The sequence below is a fragment of the Elephantulus edwardii genome, unplaced genomic scaffold, assembly GCF_000299155.1.
Source record: "Elephantulus edwardii isolate Elephantulus edwardi_28Jun2011 unplaced genomic scaffold, EleEdw1.0 scaffold00168, whole genome shotgun sequence".
In the NCBI taxonomy this organism is placed as follows: domain Eukaryota; kingdom Metazoa; phylum Chordata; class Mammalia; order Macroscelidea; family Macroscelididae; genus Elephantulus; species Elephantulus edwardii.
In genome coordinates this window covers 7,312,039-7,326,610 of record NW_006399918.1, presented here as the reverse complement: position 1 = coordinate 7,326,610, position 14,572 = coordinate 7,312,039, and the positions used below count along the sequence as shown (strand labels likewise).

The following is a 14,572-nucleotide window of genomic DNA, read 5'->3' as shown; positions in this document are numbered from 1 at the left end:
GGGTGAGATGTTATCTCATAGTTGTTTTGATTTGCATCTCTCTTAGAGCTAGGGATTTTGAACATTTCTTCATGTGCTTGTTAGCCATCTGAATGTCTTCTTTGGTGAAGTGTCTGTTCATATCCTGTGCCCATTTTTCCATTGGTTGTTTACCTTTATCTTGTTGTGGTAAAAAAAAAAATTAATAAAGAATGTATCCTTTATCTATAGCTCTTCAATCTATATGCTAAACAGATCTTTTGAGAGGCTGAACTTTATGAAGAAGAATGTGGCATCAGGTTTGGGATTGAAGTGCAGCTTTTTGCCACTACGCCACCAGAGCTCCCTCATGGCATCAGGATTGAAAGGAGACTCTTCAACAATTTGCTTTATGCAGATGACACAACCTTGCTCACAGAAACTGAGGAAGACTTGAAGCATTCTCTGCAGAAGATCAAGCACTGCAGCCTTCAATATGGATTGCATCTCAATAGCAAAAAAAACAAAACTTCTTACCAGTGGGCCAATAGGCAGCATCATGATAGATGGATAAAAGATTAAAATTATTCATGATTTCAACTTGTTTGGATCCAAAATAGGCACCAGCAGTTAGGAAATCAAAAGACGAGTTACAGTGGGAAAATCTGCTGTCAAGGATCTCTCCAGTCTCTCTTTAGAGACTAAGGTGCATCTGATCCAATCCATGGTCTTCTCAATTGCTTGCAATGTATCCCATAGCTGGACAATGAATAAGAATGACAGAAGAAGAATTGATACCTTTAAGTTGTGATGCTGGACAGAAGTATTGAACATACCATGGACTACCAAGAGAACAAACAGGTCTCTCCTAGAGGGTGAAATCAGGTTGCTCCTTGGAGGCAAAGATTTTGAAGCTGTCTCACATACTGTGGGTACAATGCTAGAGAGATCAGTTCTTGGAAGAGGACTTCGTGCTTGGAAGAGTGGAGGGAAAGGACAGGAGAGGAAGACCTGGATGAGAGGTTAACACAATAACTGCGGCAATGGAGTCAAGTGTGTCAGAGATAGTGAGATTGGCTTAGAACAGGGCAACGTTCAGAGCTATTTTTCACAGAGTTGCTGTGAGTTGTAGTTGACTTGACAGCACATAACAACAACTCTGCCTTAGTTCTTAACCTTCCTCAGTTGGTATGTGGGATTTATTTCCTCTTGTTCTTTACAAAGGCTACTAGTTAGACCTCAGTCTCTTTCTTTATCAGTCTGTGTTTTTACAAACTTTTCATTTGGGAGCCTTGTACAATTATTTCTGTTTGTTCACTATTGGCATAATTTATACACACTATCTATGTCCTTCCTTCTCTTTTCTCAGCTTAACTGGGATCTTCATACAGAGGAGTCTGCAAAGCTCGACTTGAAGCTCGGCAATGCGTCTGAAAAAGGGCAGCTTCTAAGGAATCATGAGGCTCCCACCATCAATGTTCTTTCTCATGTGCCAGCAACCAGCAACACCATGTGTATGCTGGGAAAACCTCCCCTACCCCCATCTCAAACCTTTGCCCTGGGTCCAGAGTCTGTGTGCAGTCTAGATAGTCATGGAGAGTGATTGAAAACCACCACAACAGACGTCTCTTGTTTCCCAGGTATTGAGGGCCATAATCCCTCTAAACACTGGCAGCTCCTGAGATCAGAGGGAAATCGGGGCCAGGGTGAGATGTTGAGAAGAGACATTTCATGCCAAAGCCTTGACCTGAAGGTGACGTGCTGCCTAAGAAGAGCAGGTAGGAAATCGACTGGGGGTCAGAAAATAAAAGCAATAAACTAGAGGTAATACTGTGGGTCAGACCTGGGCCAGGTTTGGGAAGAGGTTCTGCAGAAGGAAGAAAAATGCCAAGGGTAGTGCAGAGCTGACTGCTAACCCTTCTCACATTCAGGAGTCTGTGAGGACTACTCCAATCCATTGAAACCATGTCCAATGGAGATGAGCCAAGAGACTGTATGGTATGTGGTGACCGAGCCACAGGTTATCACTTCCATGCCCTGACCTGTGAGGGCTGTAAGGGTTTTTTCAGGTGAGAGCCTTCTCCTCAATAGAAACAACACCTCAACTTGCCTGTCAGTGAGCCTTGGGCCCTGAAACATGCCTTAGCTTGCCCAAATATTTATTTTTGTATCCTAGAGCCTAATTGCTCTGTGTCTAACATGTCATATATCTTGCCAGCCCCAACACTATACAAACAGGTGGTGGAACGCAGAGAAGGCTGGCATTTTTCCTACAGATATGCCCATTAGTCAAGAGTACTTATCAGGCACCTACTACTTACCAAACATGCAACTAAGAATTATGTCAACTGTGCCCCAGTGGAAATGCTTGAACCACTCTTGAGGACTCTTGTGAAGAACCCAGATTCCCAAGTCTTTTAGGTCATTCCAGGCCCATGCTTAACCACCGGCCTGCTTAGTGCTATCCAAATCCCTAACAATGCTTCCATCTCTCATAGACGAACGGCCAGTAAAAGGACTGCTCCCACCTGCCCCTTCGCTGGAAACTGTGAGGTCAGCAAGGCCCAGAGGCGCCACTGCCCAGCCTGCAGGATGCAGAAGTGTCTAAATGCTGGCATGAGGAAGGACAGTAAGCAGCTCCTGCCATCACCAAAATTCACTGATTTTATCTCCGCTTTGCCCTTTCTTATGTCAGTATACTCACTATGTAGCAACCATAGTAAACTTTTTTAAACAAGTCCGGTATGTTCCTATTCTGCTCAAAACTTCCAATGGCTTTCTATCTCTTACGGTATGTGATTTCAAGGCCTCTGTGACCCAGCTCTCCATCCCATTCCATCTCTCAGAATTTATTCCTTATTCTTTCTCCCCTGTTTAATTCATTCCAGCCTCACTGACTCCCATTATTACATCCTGAAATCCCCTAAGCACACTCTTCCCCAGGACCTTTTTTTTAAAATAAATATTTTATTTTTACTATTATTATTATTATGTGTACCATCAAATTGGATCTAACTAGTATAGGAGATTGCCCCTGCTTCTCCAGCAGAGAATCTGGTGGATTCGAACTGCATACCTCTGGGATTGCAGTGCAGCTTCTTGCCACTAGGCCACTAAAGCTCCCTTCCCCATGACTCTTGCACTTGCTCTTCTATTCTCTCTCTCTCTGCAATGTTTTTCCCATTTATAGGGCTTGCTTTTCCCATTCTGTCTTCTGAGCATAGTGTCTGTCACCTAATAGGTATACAATCATTACAGAGTTAATTTCTTTCATCCTTCCTTTGTGCCCAACAACTATGCTATGCTCTCAACAAACAAGGTAACTGGAGCTTGCAGAAGTTAACATACCTAAGTTCATTCTGCTAGAAAGTTATGAGCCTATATTCAAACTCTGGTCTGTTTGACTCATAAGCTCTTGTTTCCCTCCCTGACATCACACTACTTTTTAATGTGGAGCCATAGAAAAGAAATAATGGAAGTCGTAAGAACTTGGATTGAATTCAAGCTATCTCACTTACGTTTTTGTGACCTTAAAACTGTCCCTGAAATCTTTCTAAGCCTGTTTATTTTCCTGAGAACTACAGAAAATACCTGTCCTATCTACTCACGAACTTGTTTCATCCAGGGAGATCTACTCTAGGAATTACTGAAATTATAGTGTTGTGTAAATGTAGGGTATTATTTTAGATATTACGATTTCTCCTGAAAGTGCCAGCAGTGACAGCTATGAGGGGGTTCTGGACAGATAATGCTGACTAAGGAATTTCATGTGGTTTGGTTTGTTTGTTTTTTTTATTCTGGAGTAGGGGAGCTCTGGTGGTGTAGTTCATAGGGGATTGTGCTGCTAACACAAAGAATCCACCAGTATCTCCAAGGGAGACAAAGCATGTAGCTCCTCTGACACTTACGGAGGAGGATCGGCTGTGAGTAGGTTCCACCCCATGGCAGTGAGAGTGAGCCTGGATTTAGAAGCATCATGTTGGGCAGCCTTACTCTGCTGCAGAAGCAAGTAAGAATGAAACTAGTGGGAGTTCTGGTGGCCTAGTGGCAAGGAGCTGCACTGCAATCCCAGAGGTACGTCGTTTGAATCCACAAGGTTCTCTCCTGGAAAAGGAGGGACAATCGCCTCCTGTACCAGTCAGATCTGACTATATGGTACACACAAAAAAAATAATAATATTTTTTTTAAAAAGAATGAAACTGGTCATGCAGAAGGAACTGAAATAATTTTTAAAAAATAAACTTTATAAGGATGGAAAGAAAGGACAGTACATACACAAAAGTTATCACCTACAGGACATTCTGGTGTTTTATGAAAAAGTCTGGAACATATACCCCTACTGCAGAAAAACTGCAGCAAATGACTATGTAAATGTCAATTTCTTCACTAATATTGAAACTTGGCACAAATCAGATTCAGGGACATTACAAAATGCACAGAATTTAGATTCTAATACATGTAAAAATGCTGAAATGGTCAAGGTAGATACTGAAGCAGTAGACTATAAAGCTGATGAAGACCCAGCTTTATTCCAGTGAATAAAGACCCAAAGTCCTTTGGGACTTAGCCAAAAAGAAAGAGCTGGCAAGCACTTAAACCACCTTCAGATGTGTTCCTGGAAGCTGGTGATCACCAAGTTCAAGTGGTGGGGACTGCAAAGCAAAGTGGAATGCTTCATTAAGAAAGCAAGGGGAGGGGGGAGAATATTTACAAACTGTTACATTCAGCTTTTTTGTTGGACTGATAAGTGGAATGATCTGACAATGGAAGACTTTAAAATGAGAAACAAAATACAGAAAGAACTAAAAACAATGTACCAGAAGGGTTCCATCCAAGGCACACTGGCTGCTGATGTCTAGATGAGTCTCTGGTAGGGTCAGAGACAATCTCAAATTGTTTACATAGTCAAGCTCAATTGAGGGGAACAAGTATAGCCAATAATGGATGAAGAACCAGCTGACCAGTATCTTGCAGTATTGCTGTTTCCTAGTCCTGTGCTTGTCATTGCATACACACATGCACAGTTCTCAACCAGCTACATCTATATGTATGTGTGCAGGTCTGTAGCTGTATACAAATTGCATGTACAGCTACAAAATAAGGTGCACACACGCGCCTATGCAATTTAAAGCTTTGGAAACCTGCTGGAGGTTCAGCTATGAGTTCTGACTCAACAGCAAAAACTTTCTTTCTCTCACATACATACACACACACACACACACACACACACACACACACACGTCTTAGTTATTGCTATTATGTGCCATCAAGTCATAACCAATGCATAGCTGATCCTCCAATGGATTTTTCATGGGCTCCAAATCTCACAGAAGAAGATTGCCTATCTTTCTTCTGCACAGCAGCTAGTAGATTCAAACCATGTGCCTTTGAACATGGTTGATAGTGCATCTCCTTACCTCTAGCCACTAGAGTTCCTTGATACATACACAACCACACACACACACACACATATGCGCGCGTGCACACACACACAGAACTCTTGTTCAGTCTCCTCCTGTGCAATTTACTGCCTCTGAAAACCCACTGAAGGATTAGTTATGAGTTTGTTCCAACCCAACAGTATACAACAAAAACGTGTGTATACACACATGTAACTGATGAGTACTGAATATAGATAGCATCGTGCCAAAATAGTAAGCAAATCTGCTTGAAAGAAGTGCAACAAGAGTCCTCCTTAGAGACAAGGACAGTAAAACTTGGCTTCGCTTACTTTGGGCATTATTTTCAGGAAAAGCTAGTCCTTGAAAAAAGACATTATGCCGGGAAACATCAGCAAAAAAGAGGAAGACCCTCAACAAGATATATTGACATAGTGACTACTACAATGACTACTACAATGGGTTTGAGCATGACCGAGATCATGAGGATGGTGTGGGACAGGGCAAAGGTCAGATCTGGGTTTCACGGGGTCACTATGAATGCTGGTTGACTGGATGGCACCTAACAACAACATATATTCTTACTACAGCTTTTATTTTTTTTTAATCAGTCTCATAAATTGTTACTGTAAGCTCATTGGCAAACAAACTCCCATGGAAAAATATATTCAAAATCATGGAAAAAAAATATATTTTAAGTACTTTTTTGGTAGCCCAGTAAGCCTGGAATGTAAACTCTGGAGGTGAAGGTAGGGGTGAGATCTCTTCCCCTTCCACATCCTACCCCACAGGACAATCATATTACAATTTTCCTACTTTTCTCTCTGCCCTTCCTTTCCTCCTTCCTGGTGTTGCACTCTGGTGGAGTGACTCATAGGTGGCTGAGAGTACAGGATTCCCTGCTGTCAAGAGCTTTGAGGGCTGTAGTAGAGGCCAAGGAAGCCCCAGAAACCCTCCAAGTCTCCCTTGTAGAGGGTGACTGAGTGACCCCAGGTTCAGGGCTGGCAGAGAGAAGTGTACTCTGTCGTATGTCATGGCTTTGTCACATTTTTTGCCTGGCACAGTGATCTTGTCAGCAGAAGCCCTAGCATTGCGGCGGGCAAAGCAGGCCCAGCAGCGGGCAGAGCAAACACGTACTGAGCTGAGTAAGGAGCAGAAGGAGCTGGTCCAGACACTCCTAAATGCCCACACTCGCCACGTGGGGACCATGTTTGACCAGTTCGTGAGGTTCAGTGTAAGTATTTGCAAGATTTAAGCTGAAATGTGGCTAAAGAGGGGGTTGTCTAAGGAAGCTAACCTGAAGGAGAGGAGCCTGTATGCCAAGCACCAATCTCACATAGAGAACTTCTCCAGAACCGTCCCTAGATAAAGCTGGAGATTCCTTAGGACCAAGGCCTAATGTTCTGGTCTTTGCAGCCTCCAGCTCATTTGTTTATCCATCACCAACCCTCATCCTCCCTGGCCCCTTCGTTGCCATTGCTCAAGCACTTTGCAGATATCAGCACGTTCATGATACAGCAAATCATCAAGTTCACCAAGGATCTGCCCCCTTTCCGGTGAGTGGCCTCCCCTTTTAGGAAGAAAATACTCCAGAAAATATACTCTCCCCACCCCCTAAAAAGTTATTGACCAGATCAACCCATCCCTCAACCTTTATCAAGCACCAGCCTTAAATTCCCAGTTTGTTTGTAAATGTTTCAGTCAGGAGTTGGAGCTTCTCTCATTTTTAAGGTTCAGGCTAAAAATCTAAAATGCCCTTATTTCTTGTTTCTCTCAGGTCCCTGCCCTTGGAAGACCAGATCTCCCTTCTCAAAGGTGCAGCTATAGAAATCTGTCACATTGCACTCAATCCTACTTTCTGTCTCCAAACACAAAATTTCCTCTGTGGACCTCTTCGCTACACAATGGAAGATGGACTCCATGGTGAGAGAGGGCTAGAGTAGCAAAGGGCATGTGTCCTCGTGGTCTAGTAGGTAGCCTGGTGACCTGAAGGACCCCTAATCATAGTCTCTCCCATAGTGGGCTTCCAGGAAGAGTTTATGGACTTGCTCTTTCGTTTCCATGGAACACTGAGGCGACTGCAGCTCCAGGAGCCTGAGTATGTGCTTATGGCTGCTGTGGCCCTTTTCTCTCCAGGTGAGCATCCACTAAAACCTGGAAGCGTTTGTTCCTCCACCTCTAACCAAACTCCCAGCTCCTTGAAACTGTCCATCCCCAGCCTTCTAACCTTTAAACCTACAGAATGGGTCGGCCTCAGCCTTTGCCTCCTTGGGCACTGTGCAGGCTCACTCTTTCCTACTTGCACCACCACCCTTGTACATCTTATCTCCCTATCCTACAGACCGGCTTGGGGTTACCCAGAGAGAAAAGATTGACCAGCTGCAAGAGGAGATGGCATTGACTTTGCAAAACTACATCAAAGGCCAGCTGCCAAGACTCCGGGACAGGTACAATGGGAGACTGGGGGTTTGGAAGTCACTCTGAGGTAAAGAGCTAAGGGAAACAAATATATTTTGGTCTTGTCCTTTGGGAAACCAGTTCCCCTGGGGGTCTGGTCCTTCCCTCTGAACAGACCCATATCACATAGTTGCAGCACCCATATTGTTCCTGATGCTAGCTCACTTCACTTTTTCCAAGTTGTTTTGTTTATTCAGTAGAGATGCACAGTAGTAGCTCACAGGTCCTATATAATAGCATTCCTGAGTTTGATGGCATCATCGACTTCTCCAGACTCAAGCAGCCTTTAAGAGTCTTTTTTGCTCTTTTTTTAGCCCCTTACCTTTTCTCCATTGGGCCAATCACTTTTCATTCTCATTGATACAATCACTCACAATTTCATAGTTAAAGCCAATCACTGACTCAACAGTCTATCATCTATTCAGACTCTAGGAGTGTGTTCCACTTCTGGATTTGCACATTTTTCAATGAATCAGTTTGGCCAGAAGAGAGACTCATTATACTATAGAACACACCCATCTTCTCGACCTAGAAGGCCAGACCCTCATATCCACCAAGTTGAAGTTCTGGGGCTGAGGCTGGGCCTGAAGTCTTGGTCTTACTTCACACCTGGCCCTCAGAGATCCAGGGGAGAGTGGACATGGTGAAGTCAGACAGTGGCCTCCTTGGGGACATCTGGAACATCTGACTACGAGAGCATGACTTTGTCTAGTGGTCACCAGCTTCACTGAGGAACAGGCAGTTCAGTTCAAAATCAGAGGCTCAGGACAATACTACAAATTGTCTTACTTCCCTCCTGTTTCACTGACAACCCCTTTGCTTCCAACAAAGGTTTCTGTATGCAAAGCTACTGGGCTTACTGGCTGAACTCCGGAGTATTAACAACGCATATGGGTCCCAAATGCAGCACATCCAGGAGCTGTCTGCCATGATGCCACTACTTCAGGAGATCTACAGCTGAGGAACCTGGCTCACCTCTTGCCCAATCCACTTGGGACACACTGAAGTGGGAAGGGGAAAGTTTGGACAGAAAGGGAATCCAGTGATTGCAATGAAAGACTAAAACAGTAACTGTCTCTTCATGCTGTCATGGGGGGAGTACAGAGTGGTTATGGGCAAAAATTTGTTCTCTGGAAGCACAGAAGATCGGGAGGAAGGTAGCCTCAGGGCTTTGAGGTAAAGCTCCTCTGGGAATAGGTGGGCCTTGCTTTCTGAGGCCAAAGATTTAGCCCTTAAGCCCTCTTTTCAAAGCCTTGGGAGACTCCAGGTTAGAAACCTGACAGGAAACTAATCCTGTGCAGAATTTTCTGCTCTGAACAAGAGGCTAGGAGCTTTAATCCAAAAGGATAAGAAGTAAAGGAGAAATATCAGCCAGATATATCCTTAATTTCCCCCTCTTAGTCCAAAGCCCTAAGGAAGATGACAGAGAGGCTTATGGTAGAGGAGGGATCCTCAAACCACTGCTTCATTGGCTACCCTTGTGGCAGCTCCAGTTCTGAGGTGAATTGGTCCTGTCCCGACTCTGCACCTGGGATCTAGAGCTCACCCAGCAAAGTGAGCTCTACAGGGGGGCCTAGTCTCTGGCCCTAGGACACCTGACTCAGAGGTTCCAGCTGCTGTGGGGGCTTGAGGACAAACTCAGCCCACAGTGATGCTGAAGCCACAATGGAATCTGTTGCGCCAGTGATTGAGGAAAGCTCCGAGGGCTAGAGTGACAGGTAATGGAGGCATCTTCTTCTCCAGCACAGCACCCACACACCAGTTACTATCCACCAAGCCTGTTGGGGAAGAGAGCACCAAATAGGTTACTTAACATGGCTTGAAAAAAGGGGTCAGCAGAAGTAAGGTAGTGCATCTTCATCCTCTACAGGCCTCAAATGTCTCAGCACTTCTGAACATTGTTGCAATAATCCTCACCTCTAAACACCATATTGGCCTGGGGCAGAGTAAGGTGGTAGCCAAAGGAGAAGGTTGTGTCCTGTAATCTTGTGTTTGCTTCAAATTCCACTCCAACCTGAACCTGAAAATAATGGGCAAGGATGAGAGAGGATATGCCTCAGGGGAGAATACAGAGGAGTCTTGACAGAGGATCAGTACCAATCAGAATGAAGGCATTCATGAAAATAGATGTGAGGGTAAGTAGGGAGAATAGTAGGTCAGCAAAGTCTGTGGGGTCCAGAGGGGCAAAAGAACAGAGCCGGCTTTCCGAGGTCAGAGGGGAGGGGGCTTAGTAGTCTCACCTGTTCATTTGCTCTGTGGTAATAACTTGCATGGGCCCCGCCAGACCCCACATTCAATGTAGCTTCCCAGTGCACAGCTATTAAAAAATAATTTAACAAACAGAAGGGGAAAGAATGTTAGAAACACCAACAAAATCCAGGATTTCCCCTCCCTGTCACTACTCTAACTGACCCCATACCTGAGTACTTCCCAGCCAGTGTTAAGATGGCCCCCTCTTCGCCGGGCCTCCGGTGATAAACTAGTTCTCCCCCTAGCACCAGCCGATGAGTGAGGCTCTGCAGGAAGTGTGCAACCATGATCACTGTGGAGGAATGTGGAAGCATGGAGTTAGGGAATATTCATACAGATAATAAATAGCTGGACCACCCCCACTCCTAATAACCACCCCCCAAAAAGTCCTTTCCTAATCTCTCAACTGTACAGATGAACAAGCCAACATTAGAATGCAGGGAGTGAAGGTAAAAAAGAACCCAGTGGCCGAATGTCTCACCTGATTCTCCAATCAGGTCAGGATTTCCCAGGGTTACTGTAGCTGTGTAATCATCTCCCCGATACTCGCCATCAAACTGCCAAGTCAGGAACTTGGCCTGCTGCGTCTAGGTGGAGAGAACAAGAAGTAAAATTTCCCTCCCACTATAAGATCACTACTGTCTTCACTGGAAAAATAGAAGAAATGCCTCAATGGACGGAGGCAGGAAGGCAGGAAGCAAGATCACCTGGAAGACAGCCTTGGCTCGAAGCCGATCTGCTAAGAGGAGCAGGACCTGGGCGTTGAGGCTACCACTGCTGTCCATATCTCCTACTACAGTGGGGAATACCTGTTGGGAGGGTAGATTGAGATGCTGAGCGGTGCAGCATGTCTAAGTCTAAATCCCAATACATGAATTCCTTAACAGTTCCTGGCGCCCTCTGGCGGAACCACAAAGACAAACTCTGAGCTCTTCACACAAGTTTCCCCTTACCTATCATTCAGAAGACACAAAATCAGCTCTCTTGCCCATTCTACATAGTAACAAATTTCCTCCTCCCCTAGACCTGGCCCCAGGCGAGCTTTTGGGGAGATGACAAGGTGTGGAGAGTCCTCACCTCATTGGGACTAAGCTGACAGTCACCTGCATAGGCCGCATGGAGGTGATAACCTGGCAAGCCCAGGGCACTCATATGTACAGTGTGAGCCACCTGAGGAAAGAGGAGTCATTGAAAGGGAGAGACTACTGCACCATTTCAACCCTGCATCCCATCTTCTCCCCACTCAGAGGATCTCTTAAGAATCCCACACATCCCAACACACTGTAGGTCAAAGATTAAAAGCAACAAGTCCCACAAACAAGGGAAATAGAGTTCCTCCCTCATTTGACTCATAGAGCCTGGTTAAGTTTGGAATATAAAGGAAATGAGAAGGTCGAGGGACAAACAAGGAGGACTAGTCAAGAGGGGTCAGAGACATGGGAGCACCTGGAAATGGCTGCTCAGAACCTTGTTGACAATGAGCTTCACTCCCTCCATCTGTGCTGGAAATACATCTGAAGGAGGCATGAGGAGAAAAAAAGGAATAGTACGGACATATAGACAAAGAACCCCTACCCAATAAAGTACTCTTCCTTTTCAATCCCATAAGAAATACTTTAGAGGAATTGACCTCCTTTCAAGTCCTGCAGTGAAATGCTCCACTTTATTCTGGCAACTGGTCCTCTCTGAGGCTGCACGCTCTGCTATGACCATCCCTTTCCTGTCCCCAACCCTAGACACCCAACATTCAAGACCCTCCCTTGCTCTGTCCATTCTAACTTGAAGCACCATAATGCCAAGTCCCCACCTTTGCATAGCCGGTGCAGCTCATCGAAGCTCCCGGGATTGGGCAGAGGTTCCTCTCGACGGGGGCTCCGGCGAGGCATGGCCCCCATGGGTGCCAGGCCCAGTGTGTTCCCCATCCCAATCCAGAGGAGGGACAGGGGCCCGGGTTAGCCTGAGAAAGGACGCTATTGCTCCCTCTACCCTCCACGGGCCCCACCCCCCATCATCAAGCTTTCCAATCCCAGAAACTTCAACATGGTCCGACGTTAGACCTGGAATAGCAGAAGAAGGCATCGATGGAAAGATCGAACCCATGCACCCTCCAGTCCCATCCTTGATGCCTCACCCCTACCTGTCACCCGGTCCCCTCCTCCACTCTTTAATCCTAGCCCTTATCACAGTCCTCACCCAGCTTCCTTTTTTTTTTCTCTTCATCCCCAGGGTCCTACACCAGGCCTACAATGAAGCAATACCTCTTACCGTCTCAGACCACCTTACTGCACCTTTCCCCCCCGGCACACCCCGGTCATCTCGGTGGGGGCGGCCATCTTGAGTGATGGCAGCTTTGAGGCTTCACATTGTATTCTTAGCGTGGTCGCGAGCGCCATCTTGGAACTGGGCAAAAAAAAAAGATATCAAAGGTCCAACCTACCTCCCGGTCCCGGATTTGTCCCCGCCCAAATGATGATAAAAGACCGCCTTGCTCTACTAGAAACCAATAAGAGAGGAGGAAGCGAAGGAGTGGCAGGCGCCTCAACCGAGGTGCTCCAACCTGGGCGTTGCGGCAGAAGCAGGCGGGATTTGATTTGTGGTAGATCCTTAGACTTCCTCAAGCAAAAGACCTTAGACTGCCCGGCCTCTCAAGGTCGGGCAAAGCCTGTGAGTGTTCTGGACACTAGGGGGAGCATCTTGGAGCGGGAACAACTGAAATTCCGTCCGGACCACTGAGAAAACCTAAACTGTGAAGCATGGTCTCTAGGGTCTTGTCAAGAGTAGTGGTGGGAACAATTGTAAAGACTTCTTCCAAACCCTTGTTCCTTCCTCCCTCTCTTCTCCAAAGAAAATCCTTGTAGATCCCTCCTGACAGCCCTCCACAGAACACCTCCAAGTGAATACTACTCGCAAGAACAAACTCAACAATTCACAAGAACAGCTCTAAGACATAGACGCACGCATCACTCCTGTAGGTATTGATTTCTCTTCTTTCTTTTAATCGTTTTGCCCTCTTCGCACAAGGGGTGTGGGTGGATAAGAGAGGAGCAGGGGCGCTAGCTTTAGCTCTAAAAAAGGTATTCCCTGAAATAGCTACCCTGTAGTTAGCCAGTCCCTTCTTGATGAACCCCAAGGCACAGTTGGCAAGTACAATCCAGGAATACAGACTCAGATCCCCAAATGTCCTCTGCTCCAGGATCAGAGGTAAATCAATAGGTTGACTCACACACTAAGTACTTCATAGGAGAACGATTAGTAAAGGAGGAGTTATTTCTTTTTTTTTGGGGGGGGGGCGGGGGTTGTAAATTTATACTGGTTTACTTACAAAGTTCATATACATTGTTTTTCACACCAGATCTTTCCCATTTCCTTAACCTAGCCCTCCCTCCACCCATCAAATTGTGCGACTCTATGATTACCCCTCTCTCTCCCCCTCCCTTAGATCCTCATACACGTTTTACTACTTATCTATTTCTACAATAATGGTCTTATATGGTAGTTGTCCTTACAGTGTTTCGTGAACTTGGCAGAGGAATGAAATGTTGATTTTCTTTGTATTTAGCTGATTTTGCCCAAATGCTTTGATTTAGGGAATGTACCTCTTCCCTTCCTCACAATCAGCGCTGGGACATAAGCCAGGGTCTTGGCCAGAGAGATGCTATTGCCCCTGCTGATTCAATATTGCCTGACCACTACCTAGGACTGATAAGGTGATCAAATAACTAGAGACCTTCAACTTTTAACCTGGCAGAAGCCTATCACTTTCCCCCTGCCCACGCCATTAATTAAGAGGGAAGGACCGAAGCTGCTTGCTGAATTTGTTTTATTGGGGGTAGGGTGTACTCATATTAGCACCCAGGAAGATCATTCTGGGATTTCGTGTTTTCTCCCCTTTCTCATTACACATTAACTTAGAAACGGAACAGAGTCAATGACATTTGCCCTCTGACCCTGACCTCCTTGTTGCTAAAAGTTCCATTCTCCTCAACCCTACCCCTGGTTTCAACTCCCCTCTTCTTTCCTCAATACCACTTTGTCAAATCACAATGAAAAGGAGCAGAGTAAGATTAAATCTAACCACTTTGGAATAGAGACACCAACCAAGAGGTGAGGGCTTGACATGCCAGAACTTTCCAGAGAAAGAACCAGGAGTCTTGCTTCCTGCTGCATTCAAGTCAAGGACTATTAGCTCAGTCCCCCTCCCCCAGTAATTCCAACTAGCCTAAAGTTCACCCTCTTGGCCTCCACTAAAGCCATTACAGGTACCCCACCTCCTATCTCATCTCCACAAATCCCTATATGTTTGTCCTATCCTCCCCCACTTCTCTGACCTGTTTACTCAAAGACAGCAACTGTCCCACTAGGCCCTTCCTCAATTTCTGTCACCTGACAGGGGTGGGGGAGCAAAGAGGTATATATCCCATTGCCTCTCCAGTTAGGCCAAGCACGGACTCCAAGGACAGAGACACTGAGTGGGTAAGGTAAGGGAGTAGGAAGTGTGGGAAGTATC

General features: G+C 45.7%; 2 protein-coding genes across 4 annotated transcripts; one reads left to right on the top strand and one right to left on the bottom strand.

The window, feature by feature from the left end:
* Positions 1-1,923: 1,923 nt before the first annotated feature.
* Positions 1,924-8,776, top strand: NR1I3 (nuclear receptor subfamily 1, group I, member 3). The gene is made up of 8 exons (XM_006895552.1): positions 1,924-2,027; positions 2,457-2,587; positions 6,423-6,592; positions 6,775-6,914; positions 7,136-7,281; positions 7,378-7,494; positions 7,700-7,805; positions 8,647-8,776. The coding sequence occupies exons 1-8, from the start codon at positions 1,924-1,926 to the stop codon at positions 8,774-8,776; spliced, it is 1,044 nt and encodes a 347-aa protein (XP_006895614.1).
* Positions 8,777-9,176: 400 nt separating this feature from the next.
* TOMM40L (translocase of outer mitochondrial membrane 40 homolog (yeast)-like) lies at positions 9,177-12,538 on the bottom strand. 3 transcript variants are annotated; one of them, XM_006895491.1, is made up of 10 exons: positions 12,331-12,538; positions 11,873-12,122; positions 11,512-11,579; positions 11,143-11,235; positions 10,773-10,874; positions 10,547-10,652; positions 10,235-10,357; positions 10,056-10,132; positions 9,733-9,835; positions 9,177-9,593 (listed from the first exon to the last, which is right to left on the bottom strand). In XM_006895491.1, the coding sequence occupies exons 2-10, from the start codon at positions 11,985-11,987 to the stop codon at positions 9,454-9,456; spliced, it is 927 nt and encodes a 308-aa protein (XP_006895553.1). In that variant the 5' UTR covers positions 11,988-12,122; positions 12,331-12,538; the 3' UTR covers positions 9,177-9,453. The 3 variants fall into 3 exon arrangements, with proteins under 3 accessions (XP_006895553.1, XP_006895554.1, XP_006895555.1); XM_006895492.1 differs by lacking the exon at positions 10,773-10,874; XM_006895493.1 differs by lacking the exons at positions 10,773-10,874; positions 11,143-11,235.
* Between the last annotated feature and the right edge of the window lie 2,034 nt (positions 12,539-14,572).

Excerpts from the sequence above, each read along its gene's own strand:
- NR1I3 (XM_006895552.1), top strand. The coding sequence starts at position 1,924 with ATGTCCAATGGAGATGAGCCAAGAGACTGTATGGTATGTGGTGACCGA. Across the intron at positions 7,282-7,377 it reads AATGGAAGATGGACTCCATG|TGGGCTTCCAGGAAGAGTTT; the intron begins GTGAGAGAGGGC and ends TCTCTCCCATAG. Across the intron at positions 7,806-8,646 it reads CTGCCAAGACTCCGGGACAG|GTTTCTGTATGCAAAGCTAC; the intron begins GTACAATGGGAG and ends CTTCCAACAAAG.
- TOMM40L (XM_006895491.1), bottom strand. The coding sequence starts at position 11,987 with ATGGGGAACACACTGGGCCTGGCACCCATGGGGGCCATGCCTCGCCGG. Across the intron at positions 11,580-11,872 it reads GCTGCACCGGCTATGCAAAG|ATGTATTTCCAGCACAGATG; the intron begins GTGGGGACTTGG and ends TGCCTCCTTCAG. Across the intron at positions 10,875-11,142 it reads GTCAGCTTAGTCCCAATGAG|GTATTCCCCACTGTAGTAGG; the intron begins GTGAGGACTCTC and ends CCCTCCCAACAG.